Source organism: Plectropomus leopardus, chromosome 10 (genome assembly GCF_026936395.1).
Source record: "Plectropomus leopardus strain MGB_pleo_1.0 chromosome 10, ASM2693639v1, whole genome shotgun sequence".
Taxonomy (NCBI): domain Eukaryota; kingdom Metazoa; phylum Chordata; class Actinopteri; order Perciformes; family Serranidae; genus Plectropomus; species Plectropomus leopardus.
The window spans coordinates 25,349,488-25,375,515 of NC_142185.1; the positions used below are offsets into that span (position 1 = coordinate 25,349,488).

Below are 26,028 nucleotides of genomic sequence, written 5' to 3' on the forward strand. Positions count from 1 at the left end.
TTCTGTAGTTCATGTTCAACATGTAGTGAGTGCAAAAACAAGCAGTATAGAATACAGCAAACGGCTCATGTGAGAAAAGCAAGAAAAACATCAATATGATAAGAATAAAACTAGTAATATAAGAAGGAATAAGGCAAGTGCTAAGCAGTGTGGGGAACTAACAGGCAGTGTTATTGGTGTATTAGCATTGAAGGGACAGTTCACCCTAAAATTAAAAATACATATTTCCTCTCACCGGTAGCGTTATTTATCAATCTAGATTGTTTTGGTGTGAGTTTCCGAGTGTTGGAGTTATTGGCCTTCTCTAGAATATAATGGAACTAGATGGCACTCGGCTTGTGGTGCTTAAAGTGCCAAAAAAAGAACTCAATAGCAATGTTTCTTTACAGAAAACATGACATGGTTATTCAAGATAATCCACAGACCTTGTTGTGAGCAGTTTAATGCAGGAACTATTTTCTCTCTACTGAACTACATTCTCCAACCGGATCACCAAGCAGAACAAAGTGTGCATCTACTGCTAGCTGAGCTGTAGTGCTAGGTGAGCCAGCAGTAGATGCACACTTCGTTCTGCTTGGTGAACGAAGTGTGCATCAGCAGGGGAGGACACCATTAATGTTTACATCCTCTTGGCCATGAGTAAATGCACCTTTCCTCCTGCGTGGTGATTCACTTTGTGGGTGTAGTTTGGTAGAAATAAAATAGGTTTGACACAAAACTGCTCATGGAAGAAATTAAAAGCTGAGATGTGATGTTCAGGGGAAAAGAGGACAACACAGTGCTGCTAAGGCAATGTATAATTGAGCAACTGCTATTTAATCTCAGTGCAAATCCTAACACTTAGGCAGGCAACTTCAACATAAGCTGCATGTCTGATGAGGGGTTACTGAGAATATCTTGCAGTGTAAAGTCATTTTGAGCTTTCAGTGTTCAGTTACACAACAGCTACCAAAACACTTCTGTTACAGGGACTTTGTTGTTAATTACAACCTAAAACATATATTTATGTAGCCAAATATATTTTTAGTTTCTGATCTGAAAGGCGTTGCACCAGTTTAAAAAACACTGGAGTGTTTTTTTTTTAAGTTGGGATTTATGCTAAATATTTTTTAACTCATTTAACAGCACAGATTATTTGGGGATTACAAGTCATCATATATTTTTAACTATATATATATATATATATATATATATATATATATATATATATATATTTCTAATTATATGCAATCTATTTAGCTTGATAAGGCCAAAATACCACATATTGTTCCATTTTTATATTTTTAATGCAGAAATTATGTATTGAAAATGTTTATTTTCCCTGTCCCTTTAGGTGTAGTTTTTGGTGGAAATATGTGCCCTAACTTTTTTCTTTTGTCTTGGCCTCAGACAAACAAGTGTCTCCCAAGTCTGGCACTCTGAAGAGCCCACCTAAAGGCTTCGACACCTCAGCAATTAGCAAGACGTACTATAACTTGGTAAGGACTTTGTTGTTATTTTGCCTCCTAACTTTTCTGTCCCTCTGCTAACATCCAGTAGAAATTTAGGAATTTACTGATGCCTGCTTTTTTCTTTACTGGTATCTGTGTTTTTTTACAGTTAGTATTTTTTAATTGTTTTGCCTAAAAGTAATCACATAGAGTACCAGGATAAAATTTCTTCAACCACAGCTCTCACTGAACAACTCACTCCTTGAAAATGTCACTGCAGCTGAGCGCAGGTGTGGTTTGTAAAGCAAAGTGAATTTTACACACACACACACACACACACACACACACACACACACACACACACACACACACACACACACACACACACTTAGTGCAGCATGCATCTTGTAGATTTTGGTTCTTACAGCAGAGTGCTTTAAAAGATGCGGGATGTTAACTGTTTTTTGGTAATGTATTGTAGTGATATCTGTCTGGCTCTAAGTTTCTGTTTAAAGTAGGACTTGTTCTGTTTCTGTTGTAGGTGTTGCAGAACATTTTAGAAACGGAGACAGAATATTCCAAGGACCTCCAGAGCCTCCTCACCAACTACCTGCGACCTCTTCAGAGCATTGACAAGTACAACTCATTCACACATACAGCTTGATGAAAGCAGAAGCAAATCATTTTAACATTATTGTTGTATAACATGGACCAATCAGATTTTAAACACTCTCCTAACAGCAAATCTGGGTTGAGTACCTGTTGGTCTTTTGCATGTCATTGAATATGCTGTCACCATTTTGGTTTGCCTTCTCTGTCTTTCTCCTGCAGACTGAGCAGCTCAGACGTGGCTCTGATTCTGGGAAACCTTGAGGAGATCAGCACCTTCCAGCAGATGCTCGTCCAATCGCTGGAGGAGTGCACCAAGTTAGTCCCTCCCTGCTCACACAGCCCCACTGCAGCAGCATCCTCACTGTTTCATAATAAGCAGAGGGACCCCTAGTGTCAGCACAACTGTACTACAGGGTTGTTAGATTAATCCATACACAAGGGAATTTGTCAAATATTGAGGTTTTCTTGTTCCTTTAAGCCAATAGCACACATACAAAGCCATGATACGTCTGCTCACTTTTCCTCTTCTTTTTTCAGGCTTCCAGAGAACCAGCAGAGGGTGGGAGGCTTCTTCCTCAACCTCATGCCGCAGATGAAAGCTCTTTATGTTGGTTACTGCTCCAACCACCCCTCTGCAGTTAATTTGCTTACACAGCACAGGTACATTTACATATCTACTGCATTTGGGTTTATTTTAGAGTGTTTTAATCTTGTTTTCATGTAGCAGTTCACAAGGAAGAAGAGAGGTTTCATGGGAATCAGCAAACCTTATTTTTTGTTTTTTTTCATCGACCCACTCCATTTTATCATCCTGTGTCCCCTCAATTTTGTGGGTCAGTGACCTCAAACTGAGTTCTTCATGAGCTCTTTTTTTCCTCAGCAGCAGTTTTTGGAGTTTAGCAGGGGTGATAATTGATCAGTCGATTCAATCAGAGGTGATCAGATCAATGAGTGAGAGGAGCAGCTGCTGCAAAAGTGTTTTAATGCAAACTTTTAGACCCAGCACAATGAACAGTTAAGTTTCACATTCATTGCCCCTGGTGTTCTGCTGCTCTGTCTGTGCCCAGAGTTCGCTCTGCACTCTGGAGAGTGTGATGCAATAAATAACCAAACAGTATATTCAAATACGACTACTACTGCTTTTCTTGATTACGCAACATTTGTATTTGTTATCCTTATTGAGGTGAGATTCCTGGGGGTTTCTTAATCTCACCTGTGCAACCTTCGCTTCTTTTATTGTATTTCTGTTGTTTCGTTTTGTGTAAAGTAAATCTTAAAAAAGTGCTTTTAATGAACAGTCCAACTTCAAAAATAAAAAATCAATCACTGTCAGATGTTTTTAAATCTATGAATGTGTGGGTAATCCTTCTAGGAATGACCTAGTTACCTGTTTCACGATAAACTGCAGTAAAATTCCCGATGGTTAGTGTTACCATTTTAAATTTCCAGTATCATTAAAACTGTTTTACAAGTGTGCTTTGAAATATAAAACTTCTCGAATGATTTCATTGTATGCATCAGTGCTTTTTGAACATTTTCAGCACATTTAAATAATGCCATGACAAGTCTGATGACCTTTGCAATTTTTGTCGCTATAAGCCGTCATTATTTGGTCACTATATCTAATGAATAGTCATTGTAGATCAGGTTACATGTTCACCTAAATTGATCATTTGTTTGTATGTCTCACTTTCACTTGCAGTGAAGTGTTGGGGGAGTTTATGGAGGGGAGGGGTGCAGTCAGTCCAGGGATCCTCACATTGACCACAGGCCTCAGTAAACCCTTTATGAGACTCGACAAATACCCAACTTTACTCAAAGAGCTGGAGAGGCACATGGAGGTGTGTAACCAAACATCTGTCCAGACAACGTGCTTATTCTGCTTATGGTGTGTGTTAAACAACAAACATGTTCCTTTTTTTTTCAGGAGAGTCATCCTGACCGGCCAGACATTCAGAAGTGCATGGCGTCTTTCAAAAATCTCTCGGTAAGATGACCTCACTTCCTCTCCTGTCTGATGCAGCATGTAACTGGAATATGAAATTAATAGCAGGTCTTAAAGCAGTTGTTTGTCTCTTTTGTGTCAGGCTCAGTGCCAGGAGGTGCGGAAGCGTAAGGAGCTGGAGCTGCAGATTCTGACCGAGACCATCCGGCTGTGGGAGGGGGACGACATTAAGACCCTGGGCTCTGTGCTCTACATGAGCCAGGTGTTAGTCCAGAGTCCTGGTTCAGAGGTACAAGCACCGTCCACTCACTCTTCCTGCACTTCATTTTGCTATAAACCTTTACCAATATTGCTTCTACAATTACTTTGCCGAACCCTGTACGCAGCTGCGACAGTTGCAAAGACTCTGCTGACATAAGTTGTGAATGTATAAATTACAAGATTTTTATTATTAGTTAACTAGGACTGTCCTGAATACCATTTTACGGACTCCAGAGCTTCATCATTAATCAACAGCAACTTATCAGAGCTTTGGCTGGGGTGGAGGGGGGGCGCCGTTAGTAAAGCATCGGGAAATTATGCTTATTACTTGACAAGACGCCTGGATCATCAACATCTTTCAGCTTTCATTTAACTCTCAGAGTGACAGTGTATTAGTAACAAGTTAACTCCCAGCTTAAGTTCTCTGTGACTAAAAAGAACAAAATGAATCTTTTAATCTTGGCATCTTAACTGGATGGAAGCCTTAATTACGATAAAAAGGACTATCTAGTTTGAATGCGCTAATTGTAAGTAGCTTTGGACAAAAGCAGCTGCCAAATGAATCAAATGGACTTGAATGATTCTAAAAACACCTTCTAAATTATTCTCCATTATGACTAGAGAGCACCTCTCTTTAAAATGGATGTTCTCCATTAGGATTCAAAAGTACCTCACTTAAACTCAAAGTTTTTTATATTAATTGACCACTGTGGTGTAATTTGCTTGACGTGTGCTTTTATTGACATTTACTGCTTGCATTTATAGAGATGGGCTAGTTCATGTCAAAGATTCATGATAATGACTTGACAGGTTCAAACTAGAGACAACCTTTCCAGAATACATTATAAAACTTTGAAAAAAATCTCACATCAAACACTCAGAGTGTGAAGTTTCTTTCACTGTTGCCTTTTTGATGGTTTGTTTATAATATATAGCTTGAAAAATAGCAATTTTCTTGGTTGGGGGTTCCCAACCTTTGAGCCGTGGAACAATACCCTCCCATTGAATGTTTATTTGGACAAAAGGAAATTAATGTATGATTTATAAAAAAGGAATAATTACTGCATAACTTTATAGGCTTCTGCAGAAATTGCAAAAATCAAAAATAAACATTTTACCTCTCACCTATAGTCCTGTTTATCAATTTAGATCATTTTGGTGTGTTTTGCTGAGCGGTGGAGCTAGATGGCACACAGCTTGTACTGTTCAAAGTGCCAAAAACATATATTAAAAAAAATCAACATCAGTGTGTTTTCCAGAAATCATGACAGACCTTGTGAGCATTTTCATGTAGGAGCTATTTTCTTTCTACCAAACTACACTATCAGTGGTGCCAGATGAGCTAGCAGCAGATGTACGCTTCTATCTGCGCTGTGATACAGTTGGCAGAAACACAAGGTCTGTGGATTATCTTGAGTAACCGGGTCAAGATTTTTGGAAAAAGACATTGCTGTTGAGTTTAAGTTTTTCAGAGTATCTCCACAGTTGATATTTCCAACACACTGCAACTCTCGCCATAACAATCTAGATTGATATATAGCGTGGCAGGTAAGAGGAAAAATATGTATTTTTGATATGAGATTGAATTTGCTGTTGTCTGCCTGCATTGTGTTCCTGTTTTGGTTGCAGCTAACAAGCTTTAATGAGTAAATAAAAAAGACATAGGGTAAATATAAAGCTGAAAGTGTGCTATAATATCCAAAGGTTTGTAAAATGCATGATGCACTGACAGCCTGAGGTTTGCTGTGGTTGTTTTGTGAATAAATGCCACATTAAAGGTGTGTTTTGGGGATAGAGCCTGATGATGTGTGTTATGTTGTAGACTGCTGTAATCTTCCCACCAAATAATTCACACTGAATGAACTTTTTTATGAGACAATCTGAAATGGTTTTATCTCGCTGTATATCTTTGACCTAAACTTGCTCTTATTCGAATGTTTCCACAACATAGTGCTGATATACATAGTGGATTGCACCTTGTCATTCATTGCATTCACACTTTCACATTCCCTCTCTTTTTTCTCTTTTGACCCTCTTTACCTGTTTATCAGGACAAGAGCGAGCGTTACCTCATGCTCTTCCCTCACGTCCTCCTCATGTTGTCAGCCAGCCCGAGGATGAGCGGCTTCATATTCCAGGTCTGTAAGAAATATTCGATTCAACTCTCTCACTCCCCTCTAGTGTTTAACCTTTGATTCTCTACTATTTGAGGCCAACAGATAATTTCTCTGTTATGTCTTGATTCTAATGTGTTGATTTCCCTCTGCAGGGAAAATTGCCCCTGGCGAGCATGACAGTGACCAAACTAGAGGACTGTGAAGCCCATAAAAACGCCTTTGAGCTCAATGGTAAGGTTACATGATATGAGCACGAGTGTAATTCATTTACACATGATGCTTTTAACAACATCGTCTCCCTCTCTGTAGGTACCATGTTTGACCGTCTCCAGGTGGTGTGCACCAACCAGCAGGACCTGCAGGACTGGGTGGAGCACCTGACCAGACAGATCAAACACACTGCAGCCACAGGACCCAGCCACAAACCCCTCACCGTTCCCTGCCACACGGTTAGGAGTTCAGGATTTTCTGTCTGGTCATTTATACCCAGTGTGGTGTAAACACTGTGAAAATGTTAAATTATCACAGATTTTTTATCTGTCATCAGAGGCTGGCTCGCATAATGCCGCGCAATCATGTAAAGTGTTACATAGCCCCGTGTGAAGTGGCTTATTTCTCATATTTGAATGGCTGTAATACACAATTGCATTAATAAACTGAATACAAGTATGTAATAATCTACATTTAGTATTATCCCTTGGATAGAAAAATCAACAATAATGATCATTTTATCATGCCTCCGCACCGGCAAAAGCCGTGGCTGGTGGCGTAATTTCCATGGGTTGTCCTGCTGAGACACACATATAGTGTGGGCTGGGATTTGTTTGGGCTCCCCCCAGAAGGCGCTGCAGGATATGGCTGGGGTATATGACATCTGGGCTACTGAGGGCTGCGTTTCCTAAAAAGTTGATAAACATTATTATTATTATTATTATTATTATTATTATTACTATATAAGATGAATACAATGTTTTAATGCCAGCTTAGAGGATGATTGTTAGTCTAACCTTGTCAATGTGCAGCTACGCTGTCGCTGGTTAGAAAATGCACCCCAGCCTCGTTTTTTGCCACTGTTTCATTCTGAAAACGGCAGACTAAACATTATATATATTTGGTGCATCTACTGTGTGTTAATTAGGCATTTAAAATCAGTGAAGTGGAGGAGCAGAACTGACTTGTGATAAGTCTTATTTCATAGGTTTTCTTGTTCTGTTCCTCAGCTCCCATCTCACCCTCTCACCCCGTCCCGGCATGCTGAGGGGAGGGGCATGACCGTGGCTCCCACCTACCACACCCTGCCTCACCCCTCCTCCCATGGAACGTCTCACAGCACCATGATGTGGGGCCCACTGGAACCACCAAACACCCCCAAACCCTGGAGCTTGAGCTGCCTGCGGCCCGCACCCCCTTTACGACCCTCTGCAGCCCTCTGCTACAAAGAGGTGAGGGCCCCGGGTTTTTATGTCGTAAATACTTCTTCATTTTTTTTATTGATTGAGTTGTCATGCAATTGTCTCACTTTTTTTCTTTTTTCAGGATCTTAGTAAAAGTCCTAAGAGTGTGAAAAAACTCCTTCCCAAGCGCAAGCCTGAGAGGAAACAGTCTGAGGAGGAATTTGCCTTGAGGAAGAGTATGTTTAAAACATTTTCTTTTATGTCCAGTCCCTCCCATAGCACTCCCCTCCATGTTTGGTTCATATTTAGGGGAAATAGTCTTCAACACAACACCGACTGGTGATCTGCAGAAATAGTTTCAGTGTCTGGTCTATTATTCTCTGCAGCCGCAAGCAAATCTTGAAAAGAGATACACTGATAATCTATCAAAAAGTACATAGAGGACATATTATATCTGATATGAATGATAAAAGTATGCAACCCATGTTTGCCAACCTTTTAGATTTTCCTGCTTCTCTCCCAGCTGTTCTCCTGGAGTTAAAATTCTCCCAGTATGAACCCCTTCATGATGAAATTTCAAAATCTGCCCTTTCTCTATATTCATAAGATATGACCTAATATTACAGTTCCTCAGAAAACCACATATCAACACTTTTACATTTCAGTTTGTGCATGTGTAACAAATTAGATATATATTGTTATTTTTTGAGCCTTAGAGATGCTAGTGAGCACTTTTTTTCACTTTCAGACAGAGCCAGGCTTTGTGTCTCTTTGTCTCCCCACCTTTTTCTAAGCTAAGCATGTCGTCTGCTGGCTCTTTTCATTCTGAACAGACAGATAAAAAAGTGGTATTGATATTCTTGTCGACTCACTCAGCCAGAAAGTGAATAAGTGTTCTTCCCAAAATGTCAAACAACTTTTTTGAAATGTTTAAAAATGTTGTAATTTTTGTGTATAGCAGGAGGGCAATGGGACTCCTAAAATATTTGGTGTTTCATTCATTTGGGCGTGGTTTTGCAGGATTTAGTAGTGCACACTTCAGTGAGTGTCTCAGCCTGCGCTCTGAGTGCACATTAATGCATACAAAATGAGATCAGTCTATTTGATGCATGTCAAGTACGAAGGCATAATATATGCCGATAATGTTAATCACACTTATGTACATGGAAAATGATGGGCTGGGTTGAAAATACGAATTAAAAAATTAAAATCTTAAGAGAAGTTTGCATCTTTTCCAGCAGCACAAAGAGCAAAAATCTAAGTGTATCTTTATATATTGATAAAAAATGTAAGAAGTAATCTCTGTTTGAAGTTACAGTTAGGCTTGATGTGTCTTATAGGTTTCAAATTGGGATTGGACAAAAATTAGTAATTAAGAACTTTTTAGGTATGCTTTTACCAGCTTATCCAAAAAGTGATTCAAGATTTGTTTTATTGTAATTTTCCCGAGTATTTACATACACAGAATGAAACGAAATACCATTTCTTACCAGTTCTTTTCAATCGATTAAAAAAATAGGCAGTAATAAATATTCTAAAAACAACTATCAACACAATAAAACAAACAATTTTAAATCCTCAAGATAAAAACTTCAAAAACATCAGACACACAACTGAGCAGTCGAGCCAACAAAATATTTAAAACACACAGCAACACAACAGTTTAGCAGCAAGGTCAGGCAAAGTTGACTAGCCATCAAGCTGATTCTGTATTGATCGGGGGGGAGTTGGATGTGAGCATGATAAGACAACCCAATGCAAGACGACGAGAGTGCGTATCAGGCGCATAACACTCAAATCAAGGCAAGACATGCACGACTAAATGTATGACTAAACAAGCTTTTTAGTGAGTCCCGAAGAGCAACAGTGTCCACAGATCTGGTGGATTTGATCACCTAAATGAATCGTTTCCCCTTTACCTTCTTGTTCTCAGGTACAGCTGCTCTGGAGGAAGACGCCCAGATCCTGAAAGTCATTGAGGCGTACTGCACCAGCGCCAAAACCAGGCAGACTCTCAACTCCAGTAAGAAAATCTTACTTATCCATGTGCATCCCCAAAAAGAGAGGTTCATACTGGAGCTTGCTTTCTTTGTTACTGCTGTATTCTGTTACTCAGAGCCTTTCTTTAACACTGGTGTTCTGAACTGATCTTTTTAACAGTTTCTTCTCCTTCTGTCTGTTTCTCCTCCACTCCTCACTTTTTGGCATTGCCCTGTTTTTACCTTGAGTTTCTTCTTTTGCTCCTTTTTTTCATTTTGTTTGCTCCATTCTGTACCTATTACTTTCTCCCATCCTGCATTTCTCATTGTTTTTTGGGTTTTTTTTATGATTCATGTTGCGTACCATATATGTTACCTCCTCCTTCCACACCGCCACTCCTTTTTTTTTTCGTCCATTTCCTCCCTCTACATTTGCAACGTCACTGCCAAACTTGGCCGCGCCACATCCAGCCTGGCAGGGCACTGACCTGATGCACAACCACGTGCTGGCCGACGTGGACCGGTCCTGTACGGACTCGCCGGGCCGCCGTAGCAGCGTGTCCCGGCCAGAATTGTCCTCTGACCTTTCGGAGGACTCTGACTATGACTCCATCTGGACCACCCACAGTTACAGGATGGGTTCAGTGCCGCGTAAGAGCTGCATCTCTCACCAGAACTAAAGAACGTACAGTACTGCCACGCTGTACTGTAATGTATCGTACAGCGCGCTTACCTCTTTTACCTTCAATGTATTAAAAGAAACTAGATTTTTTTAATTTATCTATTTATTTTCTATTATATATTTGTTATCTTTTTTGTTAACTTATTTGGTTTATTTATTTTTAGATTGTTTGAAGATGTTCGAAGCATCTCCCTGTTGCCTTTGCCACTTTCCCTTTTATGTGCCTCCTCTCTTTGTGTAGTTGTCATGCAGTAAGTGTTTGGTAATTCTTGTTAATTTATCTTGAATGTGACCACTCCCCTTCTTTGACCATAAATGTGGCGGACTCTCAGCAGGGAGTAGAGGGGTGTCGGAGGGGAATATAGGGGGAGGGATAACTGGGGGAGGGAGAGATGGGGACTGAGCTTTTCCTGTCTGATATTCAGATGTAATTCAGGAACGAGTGTATTCTATTTACCATGTACTACTTCTCTCCAGTATGTGTTTCTAGAGTATGTATGCTCAAACATAGCACAGATGCCATACACGCACGCACAGGTTCAGGCACACACGCCCCAGCTTCCTGGTACTATAGCAGCATGCAAAATGAATTATCCAAATTGTTTATAACATTGCTGTTTTCTTAATTTTGAATCTTTATTCATGTTGTTAAGCAGGATTGAAATGAACATACCACATGACCAAAAGCTACTAAAAGTTTTTGCAAAGTGTGAAATTTTGTGAAACACAGTTAATTATTTAAAGGTATACTATGCAGGAATCATCAGTCACTGATTGTGAACAGTATTTCCAGCGAAAGTGACAAAACAGCCCCACATTTACAGTCTTTTTTTTTTTTTTGCACTGTGCCCACAAATTTCGACGCTTCCTATTGGATTTGTGTTGCTTAAAGTCTGGCACCCGCTCCCGACCATTCCTGAGCACTGTGCCCGAGAACATCCCGACCACAGCAAAATAAGGAGAAAATAAGAGGAACAGGCAGAGGGCTGTTGACATCTCTATAGTCTATACACTGTTTTTCAGTAAAATCCTGCATAATAAACCTTTAATTTAGCTGCTAAAGAAGACGAGATGATCACATACACGTCATGCTCTAGTTTTTCCAGCTGGATAAACGCTAGTTGACTAAGAATGGTGAATTTAAAGGATCAGTTTATCCAAATTGCAAAAAAACCCCCAAAACATATTGTCACACTTAACTCTAGATATATACAGACATGTAGACAGTTTTATGTGCTCATTTTTTCTGAGATTTCTTCCTAAAATCTAATGTAGTAGAAGTGAATGAGATTCTGTTTGTGGTGCTCACAGCTTTGAAAAAATTATATTCACACACCACTGCGTCTCTCCAGGATTCAGTGTTTCCAGTTCTCTAGATAATCCAAAGCTCTCACTGTCAGTAGTGTTAATCCAAACTACGTCCTCCTGAAGAAATTTTCACTAAGAAGACTGTTTACAGATTTACAGGTTTACATGCCCTTGTTGGGTATTATTAAGTTTAGTTTTTCAATTCTGTGAGCACCACAAATTAACTTCCTTGCAATGTTGTGGATGCAGATATAAAGTTTCTAATGTTGAGTAAGGATTTTTTTTTTTTTTTTGTATTTTGGCAAACTGACCCTTTTAGTCATTGATTTTAATAATCTGCTGTATTGTCTGTCTCCTAAGCATCATCCTTTAAAGCCCGATCCTCCATCCAGTAACGTTGCTGTCTGTCAGTGGTTCTACAGGGTTGCGTTTATATTTAGTTTTAAAAGTCAAGTTAATGCATTAACAAAATAAAGACTCATTTAAACCAGGCGTATCATACCAGCCTGACACTAATAAACTGTTAACTACAGCCTAACACAGCTACAGTCCTGCAATACAAATAAAATGCCTTTATTTAATATCTCCTGCTAGATAAAGGAATAGATTGAGATTTTGGGAAATGTGCTTATTCACTTTTTTCTGAGAATTAGTCGAGAAGATCGATACCACTTACCACTACTTACTAAAAGAATTTATTATATAATAATTCATTAGCATTTGTGTTGCCCAGGCAATTTTTTGTTATATACTGTAAAATGAAAAGCGTTTTTTTTGTTTCACTCATTGAAAGAAGGCAGATTAGAATCATTTAATTTTATGTGTCAATCTTTTAGATTTGTTTCAAAAGAACAAATGGCACCATTTGCTCACCCTTCTAAAACACGGCAAATTGGCTTGATTTCTTGCAAAAACATAGGAGGCAGAGAGCAGATTTAAAACAAAAAAATTAGAAAGAAATTAGCAAAAATTTACAAGAAAATTACCTGAAAATAAGCAAAAAACAAAAGTAAAAAAAAAAACCCAAAACAAACAACAAAATTACACAAAAAGTGCTGAAAAAAATGTAAACCTTTTTGTATAAATTTTCTTTTCTGCAACATAATTTTAAATACATAATTTTAATAATTTAAACAGTTTTCTGGACAGTTTTCTGTAGTTTTATTCTAGTTTTCCCTTTTTTAAAAACTAATTTTCAGGTCATTTTTTGTCACCCAAATGCCCATTGCCTTTCCCCCAGCGTTTTTTTTTTTTAAATAAACCAAAACAGTTTATTTAGGTTTCCAAGGGTTAGACTTTTGAAAGGCATCTGAATGCAGCACAAGAAAACTGATCCGTTGATCCAGGTTTCAAAAGGTTAAACTAAATTGGCTCGCCGTTTTGTCTGCTTCCTTCCTGTCTTTATGCTAAGCTAACCAGCTGCTAGCTGTAGCTTCACAGTTACCATTAACATAATAGTGGTATCAGTTTTCTCATCAACCCGAAAGCGAACAAGCCCATTTCCCTAAATTTTGAACTGTTCCTTCAAGGTGTAGGTGGTACCTGAAAAATTTGTCCATGTTATAGTCAAAAACAAAACATCCTTTGTGACACAACACAACTAGCACCTATGCTACGGCCTCATAAGCCAGACATGCCTTTGTGTTGTCTGGCCTGCGAGATTTCCCATGCTATCTCTTTATTAATGACTATTTTTATGAAGAAGTATTTTTCCAGTATTGGTATTAAAAGTACAGGTTGGCATCCACTTACAGTAGAGTTTATCTCCTCTTACAGCAAGCAATGTGGGGGACATATGGAATATATTGGTCCATGTTACAGTAGTACTCTGTAATGATTTCTGAAATGATTCCTTTATTGTGATCATTATTTTGTATACAGGAGTTTTTATTTTATTTTATTTATATTTTCTTCTGTATGTCAATGTTTACAAAATGATCCCTGGAAGAATCCTTTTTTTTTTTTTTTTTACAGTTTTATTGCTCTGTATCAAAGTTTACACGGAAAACTATAACATGAAGTGATTGAATTATTTTGCACAATCATGTAACGGGCCAGTGTGGGTGGGGGATAGAATCTGTTAAACTCTGTACTTTTTGTCGTCTACCTAGAGTGTGTATGATATAGTCTTAAAGGTAGACTTGAGTATTCAGTGTTACTGTAAAGTAAATGCTCATTCGTAGTGTAAATGCTCACCTTTAGTGTTTTGAAAAGCATTGAGGGTACAAAAAAATAGATAAAGAGGCCGTGATTATACAGGAACATTTCTATGTGAACTTCTCATTCAACCTCAGAATACTGTCAGAGTGGACTTGAAATATAAGAGCACATAGTCTCCCTTTCTGTAAATACTAGTTGTCATGGAGCAAGAAAAAAAATCCATTCTAACTTCTATGAGTATTTGAGCTAAGAATATCACTGTCCTTATATCATGTGCTATACTTTGTGACAGGTGTATTCTGTGATTTAACAAGTCAAACTGTGGGACAGGCGGAAGACCGACTGTCCTTGACCAACATTGTCCTCTGTGTGCTCTAACGCTGTACTCAGCTCACAAATGTGACCATGTCTTATCTGCAAACAGCGCCTTCAGTGTATTTGTTCTACTCTGCTGAAGTGTACAAGTCCCAAAACGCTATATTATGAGTTTTGAATAAATCTGTCATTTGGTAAACAATGGCATTCTGGTGATTTGTGAGAATTTGGTTGTGTTTTATGTGTCTTTTGGGGGAAATGGAGTTCTCGTTAATGTGGGATGAGAATGTACTGATTGTTTTTTGCCATGTATCTCTGCAACCTCTCATTTCCTTTCACTTTTCTCTGGCTCTTGTCTGATATCTGGTCTCTGCATGACTAACACACTACTATTTTGGTCTTTGCTTGGTCGTCTTTAATGCCATCACTCGCTCCAATAAAGTTCTGCACTATTTCATCATACTACAAGGTGAGACAAAGCAAAGAACCGATTGTTGAGTGCTCTTCTGTTTTGAAACAGGGCCGCGAAAGGAAGCAGGGCTGCATGTGATCATCCCCGGTGAGAGGAAAGTCCTGGTGGACGATCCGAGTCGCAACGGACAAAGTACAGTAGAAGAAAAGTAAGATAATAGATGAATCTTTTTCTCACACTTCTCCTTTGCCTTGAATCGCTGTATGAACATAATGTGAAGACCATATTAAGACCAAAACCAACAATGCCCAATAAAGCCCATTCAGTCAGTGTATAACTTAATATTTTAAAAAGGCTTATTAATTTTCTAACACAGCTTGACACTATATTGTTGCAAAAATTACTCAAATAGAAATAAGTTCTGCATTTGCCTGGGACTATTTTAAGCTGTGGATTAATACATTTGTTGCACTCGTGATTATTTTGACAGCAGGAGGCAAAAATAGAGCCCATGGTCATGGAAATGAAAGATTATGTCATTGAGTGTCAGAGGAATTTTTTATTTCACCTTTATTTATACAGAAAATCTTATTTAGACACGGGTCAGTACAGTACAGTGAATTTGCCATGTGGAAGCAGAATTAAAAAAGAAATTGTTCTAAGATTGATGTGATAAAAATGTGGGCCTACTCTCTAATAACCAGCCTTGTGTACATTTGTGTCATCTTAAAGGAGCCTGGTGGATGTGGTGTACGCCCTGAGGGATGAGGTTCAAGAGCTGAAACAGGTGAGTGTTTATGAATTGGGTGTTGTTTTTTTTTTATTTTAACAGATCATGTTGGATCGATTTATCCAATATTATGACTCTCCGTTCAAATTGACTTGTTTAACTCTCAGCTTTGAAAGTGAAGAATTCGTCTGGCGCAGTGAAGCAAATCTTTATAGAAGCCTCTAAATCTGATGAACCATCAGGCAGCAAAACAACAAGAATAAAAAATAAATCGCAATCAGTGTTTCACACCTTTATATTATTGATTATCTGTAGAGGATAGGCCTTAAAACACAAGTATATCTGTAAGTGATTATTGCTGAATTTATACCCTTATCTGGGCGATGTATCCGCCGGGATACAGACATTGAACGCCGAATTATCAAAGTTGTGATGATGCAAATTATTATTTTTCAACAAAAACATAAAATCATCTGTAAAAAAACATTTTTAAAAAAAATAATAATAATTTCCCCCCAAAATTTAACAAACATGAAAAAAAACAAAACAGCCATTGATTCACATTGGATTACATTTTGGATTTTGATACCTATGATGAGTATATTTTGAATATTGGCATGAAGTCACATGACCCTGTAGCTGACCCATCTCCCCCTGAAGTGTTTCACATTATATTTAAGTTCACCCATTTAACGTCCCTCCCTCCACAGCCTGTCAAAAGACTGTGTCCCCCAGGATACAGAAACCATTTAAGGCTAAAGTACACACACGTTCTGTAAGCTAATGACATGAATGATGAGACTGTTTTGCCTGACAGGATAACAAGAAGATGAAGAGGTCGCTGGAGGAGGAGCAGCGTGCACGGAGGGATCTGGAAAAGGTTGTGCGGAGGGTGCTGAAGAGCATGAATGACCCCACATGGGATGAGACAAACCTCTGAGGGTCTTGTGCACCGTCTCCATCTGAAGCTTTGAAAAGAGAAAAAACAGCATGTGTGGGTTTTGTGTGTGAAATGCATACACATAATTTAAGGCTGGTTGTGTGAGTGAATATGTAAGCAGGTTGTGTGCTTGTTTGAGATGGAAGTCTGTGTGTGTGTGTGTGTGTGTGTGTGTGTGTGTGTGTGTGTGTGTGTGTGTGTGTGTGTGCCTTATAATGAGTGTCGTCTGGTGAAAAGACAGGAACCACTGCAACGTGATGCTGAACAGACTCAATTCCAAAATAACATTCCTCAAACACCGAGTGAGATGGTGAGGAGATCACACATTTAACCCTCAGTGTGTCCATCACTTCAGCATCCATCATCAGTGTCTTTGGCAGAAGCTGGAAGACAAGTGGAGCCAAGTCCTCTCCGTTTACAATCATGTAACGGTCCGCTGTCCAATGGCACATAAATGGTACTTAATGGTGTTAATGGTCACAAAGGCCTTGGACAAGTCTGAACTTGGACCACGCCGTTTCATAACCTGTCTTATGTTATTTAATTTTTTATGAGTTGATTTTTGTGTGGCCTCTTACCCTGACACAGATTTAATCTGCCGATTTTAACCCAAAGTGAAGCTTGTGCCAGGAAACTCATCTTTTGTGTCTGTTTAAGTGTGTTTTGTCTTTTTTCGACCTCTTTACTGTTGGACCACTTTGCGGATCGACTTTCTTTTTAGGGAATTGTACAGATTTTGAATTTGTACTGTATTATGTAAATACTGCAAAAAGATGAGCCTTTGTCCTTTGGGAGAAATAAATGTGTTTTTTTTAGAATTCAAGTCAATTTATTATTTGTCCTAATTGGGAAATTTGTGTTGCACAAAGTATAAAAACAATGTAGTAAACAAGACAAAACATGCAATATTACATAAACAATATTTTTTATTTTTTATTGTTACTGTTGAAATATTACAGTTAAATAAATAATTAATCCAGTGCGTCTTTATATGGTCAAAAAATGAAAATAAAATAAATATAGAAAAAAGAACCTTAAATAAAAGAGGGGCGTTTCAGGGAGATATACATTTTCCATTGCTTCCAGATGTCATCGAATTTAGATTGCTGAAGCCTCATTGAGAAAGTGATTCTTTCCATAACGAAAATCTCATAAATGATATCATACCATTCATCTATAGTTGGGGTGTCTGGCTTAAGCCATTTTTTTGTAATTGCTTTTCTAGCAGCTAGACTCAGTATTCCGATTAAATATTTACTCTTCACACTTACATTAGCTGACAGTACAAGTCCAAAAAGAAGTTCATCCCAGTGAAATGAAATGTCAGTTCCAAATATTATTACTAGTTCTGAATAAATCTTACGCCAAAAAGTATTTATTTTTGGACAAGCCCAAAACAAATGATAATGATTAGCCTCCTGGGAATGACACAACCTCCAGCAGCTGGAAGATCCTGCCTGGTAGCTGTGTTGAGCTGGTGTAGTGAAATACCTAATGAGACATTTCCAGCCGAATGATCTCCATATTTTTTATTTATTTATTTTAAGATTATTGTTGGTGGATTTTTCCCTTTATTGATAGGACAGCTGTAGAATGACAGGAAGTGTGGGAGAGAGGACGGGGGAAAGACACGCAGCAAAGGGCCCCAGGCTGGAATCACGCCCGGGCTGCTGCAAAGGCCTCGGCATATGGGACGCACACTCTAGCACGTGAGCTAGAAGCTGCCCCAACATCCAGCATTTTTGAAAAAAATAAAGAAAACAGAAAAAAGTAAACTAAATATAGTTTGTGTAGCATGTGATTCTGATATCATCATCATCTTGTGACCTTTCAGATTTAACCTGGGAGTCATTTTGGGGTCCTGACCTCCATGTATGGAACAAATGGCCTAGTATATAGTAATATCAGTGAGAGAGCTTTAATTCTCACCCGAGATTTGATAGAAGATGTGTTTTTCAAAAAGTAACGTACTGACGCCACTCTCACACCTGTCTGGAAAATATTGTATTACAACACTAAATAGTCTAACTGTTGAAATTTTTCTGGACAATGAGACAAAGATTAATACCTGTTCACTATCAGGCACTGTCCAGGTAAGATGTGTTTGTCTCCAAATTTTAAGGCATTTATATCAGTTATGTGCCGATGCTTTAAGGAAAAACAAAGAAAAAAAAACCAACCAGAATTTACCATTGTATTATTTTTCCTAAACTTTATTATTATTAATTTATTTATTCATTTTTTATTTGCACCTTTAAAAACAGTAATAGATAACAGTTAAAAAAGAAAACAGGAAAAAAAACAAGGTTCTGGAGAGGTTAAAAACTCTAGGTAAAACAATCAATTACAAGTAAGAAAATAAATTAGAATACTTTGATACAAGGAATATACAACCTGAACAGCAGGTAATGGACTAGTTCGGACCGAACCACTCATATTGTGTTACTCCGCCCGCAGTCAACTCACCGTCACCTGTCATAGATGTATCAAGACACCTGAGCGCGAGAGCGGTCTGTTCAAATTTCCGTCCGCCATGTTGCCGCTACGCAGTTTATTTACTAACCGTTGAACCGTCGCTACTCTAGCTTTCACAATAAGCTTCACTGTTTAAAAAAAGTGTGTTTATTCCGCGCTCTCCGCCGCTGTTGCGAGTATTTACGGATTACTTTTTGCTTCCTTCAAGCTGTCCTCTCTGTTGGCAAAATCAGACCTTCAACACCCAACATGATTCCTAAAAGACCTGCTTTACTTCACAAAGCCAGGTATGTGTTGCTTGTACAAACGCTTAAGTATTTTGAGATATTTTCGTTGTTTTTTTTTCTTTTCAGTCGGTGTTGTACTTCTCAATATCAGTAAAGAGGCTACAGGCTGCTGCTGAGTCTTTGTTCGACAGTTTAGCCTACTTTGCTAAAGCCCTGGTGATGGTCTGCTGTTCATCAACATGACATAATGACATGACATTTGAGGGTTATATTTTCTAAACCATGGATTATTTTCAGTTTAAGTGACCCCTTTCTTAGTTTAGGCCTCCACTTTGATGTATCATAGCAAAAAGGCACAGGTGTGATTAATAATAGCCTACTTTGTGTATTTTTGTTTCTTTTTTAAACCTACATATGCTGTATATTTCAATTGGAAAGAAAAAGTAAAGGCCTCTTAAAGTATTTTATTCCTTCGGCCCTCAGGCTGCTAAAAGAGGGTTGCAGTGATTAGGTTTGTTTCTTTATTTTAATAGTTTTTGGGTTTTTTAATCATTTGGCTTCTTGTGTAAGCCCACATGTGGTGGGTGCCAGTATGTATGACTCTATTGAATTATTTGTATATGTATATCTTATACAGTCTATGGTTTGCTATATGCTGATCTGTTGTTGCTGGCTTGTTGACTTTAGAGTGCTGCTGCTATTCTGAGTTTGTTTTTCATTTAATTTATTATCTGTTATGTTGTTTGATTATTTATTTACTTGTTTTTAGCAATTATGCAAACTTGGGAGGTTGTTAAACAGAATTGCACATTTGGGATAGACAAAGTTTTCTGAATCGGAATAAAAAGTGTTCAAAATATAGTAGACATATTCAGTAGCACAAAAAGTGGCTCTATTTCATTTAGGTATGTCAGTCACAGGGTCCTGAGATTGCCATGGCATATTCTGAAATGTACTCCCCAATCTGGCAGCTTGCAGGGAGTGACGAGGTCAGACCTATGTGAAAATGACACTTGTTGGCATTTTGTAGTAAATGAAAAAGTGCAGAAAATAGGTTCATATGGCAATGATATTGATTGCATCTTGTAGCTGACCTCACCAAAAACAATCGCTCATTGTACGTGTGTTTGTGTGCATGCCACCTCTTTTTGAATCGACCAGCCTATTGAAATCTTTTGTGTACCCTGATAATCGCGACGAGCTTTGTTGGGGGAGATGATCCCATTCTGCTGCTGTGGGATGAATAAGCACAGATGTCAACCTTTTCACTGTGACTCTCACCTTGTCCACTCATTAGTAATGAAAACGGTTGCCTTTTGTTTCACGGTGAATATGACTTCATGGGAACAAAGGCACAATTCACATTCATCCTGTGAGGCAGATCTCTGCAGATAAAGCCAGGCCAGCGCTGTCGTGCTCTGACCTTGTTGGTGTGACTCTCTCACAGTGTTTGTCTGGCCGGCTGCCACTCAGTCCCTCACTGATGAATCAGAGCATGAAAACAGCCACTGCCTTGCTGCTAGAAAGTTTACCTGGACCTCTTAGCTGGTGTTACCTTCTTTTCAGGTGGAAGTACATAACTGTGCATTGCTGTAACACTCAGGCTCCAACTTTTCTTTTTTTTTTCTACTCCTGCTTTACCAGGACAAACTTAAAGGTCCAGTGTGTAAGATTTAGGGGAATATATTGGCAGAAATTGAATATAATGTTATAATTATGTTTTCTTTAGTCAATCAATCAATCAAATCTTTATTTGTATGGCACTTTTCATACAAAGAGTAACACAAAGTGCCTAACAGAGATTAAAAACAATAACAGAAATGAAAAACATCAAAGAAAATCAAGAAAAATACAGACAGCCTGACCCTCCCACCCCCACATATACGTATGCAACAAAACACACACATTCATGTAGATATTCCCACACATGTGTGCAATCATCTGAAAATAAGAACAGCTTTGTTCTCCTTACCTTAGAATGAGCTGTTTACATCTACAAAGGAAGCGAGTCCCTATTTTATGAAGATCAGCATGTTGCACTTGTTATTTTTCTACAGTTTTCCAGAACCACTGGTTTTTCGTATTGGCCACTATAGTAAGAAGCCCAACTGCAACAAGCAGATTCAGAATTATACTTTTTGTAACGTTAAAGTTCCTTATTCAGTGTTTTTAGTGTTTAAAACCACCAGGTAAGTCTGTTTTAGAGAGGAAGAGACCTTTGTGGATAGCTCTGCTTTTAGTGAAAACCTAAATGCCTGGATCTTAAGTTATCGTAGTAAAAAGGGGACTTCACATTAGCATTAGCATTAGTGTTGGACTAGCAGCCTAGTGACATGCCAAAGTGCATTGGAAATACGTGGATTTTCAACTGAAACTGCTTTATTTTGGTTTTTGATTAGTTAAAGTCAGCGGATCTGTCTGTTCTGGAAAGGAAAGAAGAGACCTCAACGGATAATTCGGCTCACGGAGATGCACTGATTTGTTACGTGAAACCCCTTTTTCAGTGTTTATAGCTGTTTTAATCGCTTGCTTTGTTTGTTTTGGAGAGTAAGAGACCTCTGTGTGTAATTCGATTTCTGATAAACAAAGGAAGTCTAGCCAGTAGAAGTTTTATCTGGTCGCAGTTGACAATTTAACGCTAAATGCCACCAAATCCCCGAAAATTTTACGCACTTCACCTTAAAGAGCCTTCTTCTTCCTGTCAAGTGTTTGGTGGGTGAGAAACTTGTGCATTGAAGGAGCAGACGTGTATTATCAGGGTTCTGACCTGCCCCAGCCCCTCTTCACTCTCTCTGCCTCTTTCTTCCTACCGGGATGGAGTGACAGCTTGTCACTGTGGGTGCTCCACAATGCGCCTCAGACTCCCCGACTATTGTGGAGCTCAGAAAAAGCATCAAGGTCTTCCTCTCTCTTTCGTTCACTCTTTTCTCTCTCTTTTCAAAGCAGAGAATCAATCAGCTGTACACACACACATACATACACACGACTCACTTCTTTTCCCTTCCATCTGTCTATTCAGCAGCCAGTGATCATTTAGACTTGACATGTATTGTGAAAAACTGAGCTGCTCTGCCTCTTTCTTCTTCTCTTTCTTTCACTCCCTTTCTCTTTCAACTGTCTGTCATTAATGTCCAGGTCTTACAATATACGAACAGAGGAGAAGAAGAAAGCGAAGAGTGAGGGATGAATTGATGGATGGGAGGATAAGCACTCAGTGTCCTTTCTTTAAAGATTTGTTATTGTACAGTACTGTCTCCCAGTCATTTTTGGTTGGTGTTTCAGTCTGAAAGCCCGTCCACGTGCTCTTTTGTATGGGAAAGCAATAAGGCCCCATTGAATGAAGCTGAATGGACCTGCCATCCTTAGGGGCTGAGGCCTGAGGACTCCTATTCTTTAGCCCCCAATCTAATTGGAGCTGAAATGAAATGGAGGTTTCTTATGAAAATAGGCTTTGTTTGGCCGCAAGGCTGGTAATTCATAAACAATAAGCAGGGCCCCATTGTGTAGATAATAATATATTCATGCTGCTGGAGATGGGGAGAAGGCAAAGCGAAGGCTGAGGATATATAAGGAGGATAGGCAGAGACAGGGATGGAGAGTGGAGGGATAAGAGGAAGGGGAGGAGGAAGACTATGGGCTAATAGCAAATACTGGGTCAGAGAAAATTGGTAATGGTTGGGTAGAAGCAGAGGACTTATTAGAGGAAGTGAAAGGACTAAAAGTGGGTAGGAGTGAAGACTGAGTGGGAGTTTGGGGTGAAAATGACGGAGATAGACAAGATAAGGACGAGGCGAGGAGGGCGGGAGATTGGGAAATGGCTCTGAGTACTTCTAAGCCTACAGGTGACTGGTTTGGCAGCGGTGGGGGGAGAAGGCAAGTGAGTGAGAGTATCATAAAAATGGAATAGGTTGCACAGTGCAAATCTGTGTGGAGTTGAGAGCGGTGGAGCTGATGGAGTGGATTGGTCAAGTGCAGAGATGGAGCAGAGCAGAGCAGTCAACGTCTAACAGGCGAGGGGGGAAAATGAGAGAGAGGAGACCAGCGTGTCTGCGGTGGTTTAAAACTGACAGGAGGGCTTTCACCGCCCCGGAGACACGATGGGTGGCTGAGAAAAACAGGTGAGCTTTCATGCCACTTTGACGCACCAGTCTCTTTCTCAATTATCTCTCAGTGTTATCATCCGCAATTGTGCAAGTCAAAGCTGTGAGATGATGCTCAGCAGAGTCTACATACTCTTAAAGAAGTGTTTCTCTGTCGTTCTCAAACAGCGGGACCAACAAAAGTGCTGGACTTAAGTGCTCTGTGGAGTGATGGACTGACTTAGGGGGACCCTGCTTCCTGTGTGTGCTCTGAGCAGTTGTTACAGCTCATGGTACAGCCTTTTTACCCTTTTATTCGGGAGTAATTACAAACTGTTGGACTGGAGACACTCATTCCTCTGGATGCTTTGGGAAAACACTTCCTCTGTGCTGCAACTTTGACTTCAGATTTTTATCATTTTTTTTCTCTAATTTTTGACAGTATATCCTGGACAGAGTTTTGTGACAGTGGAGAGAGGATGTTGATTGCCAAACTGAAATTGTAAACACGTCTGATTTGATTTTACTGCCTAAAAGATAGATGTCTTAACTCATGGTGAGTAAACTTGAAACAGCACTTTATTTGGTGGACTTGAACTGAGTTTGTGTTTCTGTTTGAGTGTAGTTGTGGTCCACACCAGTTCTTTCTCATGAAACAAGAAGTTATTATGTCAACACTATGTGCAACTTCTCAGCGGTAACGAGTTACTCAGAAGTGCAGATAACTGAGAATGGCAGGTTTTATATAATAATAGCGAACATTTTAAAACACTGCAGTTGTGTTTTTACATATTTAAATACCTGTGCGTATATATTTATATTGCACTGAACTCTCTCTGTGTTTGTGTGTTTGAAGCCTCCTGCCTCACTGCAAGTGCATTAGTGAATATAGAAAATTAAGTTTGGCAGAAAATAACTGCCATTACAAGAGGACTAACTTATCACTTTTGTATCCTGTTAAGAATTCACCAGACATCGCTTCTTTTCAAGCTCATGATTTATAAATGGGAAGATTAAATTAATCTTATAATAAATTTAAGTTTCACACTGATCAGATAAGAAACATCAGAAAATGGTTATTAAGCCCAAATTCTTATGAAAATTTAGTTGCTGTTACTTGAGTATATTGGCCAAGAGGTGGTGGTATTTACTTAGATCCAAACGTGTGTGATCCTGTTGCACCTGACACTGTGAGTTCCTATTTAGAGCCACTAGATGTCAGTATTTATCAACATATGAAGCAGACTGCGGCACCTCCTGCATTTCCAACATGACACCAAATTCAGCATAGGGCTGAACGTATGTGCTGATATTCTCTCTGTTTACTTGCATGTTTGTGCACATGGTGTTAATGCAAAATGTTTAAATTCAAGTGTTTACAATGCAGGGTTTTCAGACAAGAGTAATCCCTCACAATCATCACTTAGGACCCTTTAGAAGAGTCTGCCCTCTGCATGTATGTTAATTTTTCCTTTTATTTTTCTGTGTGATGACAATCAACGATTGATTAATGGGTCGCTAAGAATTTAATCGAGAAAGTGAATTTCAGTCAATAGGCTAAGCAATGCTGTCAAAGTATATGCAATATGTTGCTGTGAGCTATGATTGAAGAAAACACATTTGGTATTGTCTGAAATAAGCAAAGTTTTTATGTTTGTTTTCAAATATTTATTAATCTATTGTTAATTTGACCAAAATCGATCAAGGAAAGTGCTTACAATTTGCTTCCCTAGTTCTTGATGTTCTTGGGCACAGTGCTCACGTGAGTTCAGGACTTTGTTAAAAGGTAGCAACCAGGTGCCAGACTTTCAGCAGTGTGTGTCTGAGAGAAAATATCAAAATCTCAGACACAGCCTCCAAAAAATGCAAATAAAATAAATAAGCATAGCTGTTTGCTTTCACTTTCATTGGCAGTGCTGTTTACAAACAACTGACAAGTCCTGCATCTTATACCTTTAACATTACAGTATCATGCAACAGTAAATTAGTGCTGATGGTTTCATTTCAGGCTTTTGCAATGTTTTTAATATTTTTCCATGATACTTTCACTGGCTTAACTTCAGCAGGCAGATTAGTCTGAAGTCCTTGAAAGACAGAAACAAAAAGATTGCCTTCATATTTTGGCCTTGGCTAAGTCTGTAAAAGTGAATATGTAATTGCATGTCACAGTAAAGGTTATGCATTTACTCTTAATCATATAGTTACTTCTGCCACGAGATGGCAATCACACATAATGAAAATCCCCTCAGCTGTCTGAATGTGTGTGTGTTGGGGGCATGGATGGGGCTTGGTGTGTGTACACTCTCCACATGCATGCTTTTGCATACACCAAGATGTCTTCACATTGGTGTTGGTGATTTGTTTGCCTCTATTGTGTGTGTGTGTATGTGTGTGTCTTTTCACTAACCTGCAGCAGTATTTAGTGAGTATCTCTGCGAGCGGAGCTGGATGTCTCCCTGCTGGAGGTCCTTGTTTGTTTTGTTTATTTGCATGCAGCAAAGTGGTTGCTGGCGGTGCTGGTCACTACAAGTGGCTGGCATTCGGAGCCTGGTAATCAGGCTGCGGGCAAACTGGGTGGCAGCTCTCCGAATGGTTTGCTGGAGATTATCCCAAAATTATCCATGAATTATCCCCCAGAATTACGCCATTCCAGTCAGGCCTTGTCCATTGATGGGACCGGGAAGAGGGAGAATGTTGGACGAAGAAGTGTGTGTGTGTTGCACGCGTTGTCAGGGGGAGATTTGGATGGAGGCAGTGTTGGTGTCTGTGTCATGGAGTGTGTATTTCTGTGTGTATGTGTGTGCTGTAATGACTCTGGCAGTGTTGGTACATTGGGGTAATGGAGCATGTTAATCCACATCAAACAGCTATTAGCAGCAGATTTTACTCATAAAAGTCACTAGTTACAGTAAGAGGAAGGATAAAATTAACATACATCAAGCAACCTGTGTACTTTTGATTT

The 26,028-nt window shown here is 39.0% G+C and overlaps 2 protein-coding genes across 9 annotated transcripts in view; both read left to right on the forward strand.

Moving 5' to 3' along the window:
* Positions 1 to 17,103, forward strand: part of arhgef7a (Rho guanine nucleotide exchange factor 7a) — a 39,656-nt gene extending 22,553 nt beyond the window's left edge. For 2 of the 3 annotated variants that reach the window (XM_042494083.2, XM_042494084.2), the window contains 16 exons: positions 1,390 to 1,478; positions 1,972 to 2,066; positions 2,262 to 2,357; positions 2,580 to 2,702; positions 3,745 to 3,883; positions 3,970 to 4,029; positions 4,130 to 4,276; positions 6,300 to 6,386; positions 6,518 to 6,596; positions 6,675 to 6,814; positions 7,586 to 7,807; positions 7,902 to 7,995; positions 9,693 to 9,782; positions 14,724 to 14,823; positions 15,348 to 15,402; positions 16,163 to 17,103. In XM_042494083.2, the coding sequence (XP_042350017.1) occupies positions 1,390 to 1,478; positions 1,972 to 2,066; positions 2,262 to 2,357; positions 2,580 to 2,702; positions 3,745 to 3,883; positions 3,970 to 4,029; positions 4,130 to 4,276; positions 6,300 to 6,386; positions 6,518 to 6,596; positions 6,675 to 6,814; positions 7,586 to 7,807; positions 7,902 to 7,995; positions 9,693 to 9,782; positions 14,724 to 14,823; positions 15,348 to 15,402; positions 16,163 to 16,285 (1,739 nt within the window). In that variant the 3' untranslated portion in view covers positions 16,286 to 17,103. Of the gene's footprint in view, positions 1 to 1,389; positions 1,479 to 1,971; positions 2,067 to 2,261; positions 2,358 to 2,579; positions 2,703 to 3,744; positions 3,884 to 3,969; positions 4,030 to 4,129; positions 4,277 to 6,299; positions 6,387 to 6,517; positions 6,597 to 6,674; positions 6,815 to 7,585; positions 7,808 to 7,901; positions 7,996 to 9,692; positions 9,783 to 10,209; positions 10,390 to 14,723; positions 14,824 to 15,347; positions 15,403 to 16,162 lie in introns of all 3 variants that reach the window. The other variant, XM_088083381.1, reaches the window with a different exon arrangement.
* A 1,472-nt stretch (positions 17,104 to 18,575) lies between these two features.
* sox1a (SRY-box transcription factor 1a) overlaps positions 18,576 to 26,028 on the forward strand; it is a 107,176-nt gene continuing 99,723 nt past the window's right edge. For 3 of the 6 annotated variants that reach the window (XM_088083382.1, XM_088083384.1, XM_088083383.1), the window contains exon 1: positions 18,597 to 19,047. The gene's annotated coding sequence lies outside the window, so the exon portion shown is untranslated. Of the gene's footprint in view, positions 19,048 to 26,028 lie in introns of all 6 variants that reach the window. The other 3 variants (XR_015777663.1, XR_015777662.1, XM_088083386.1) reach the window with 3 other exon arrangements.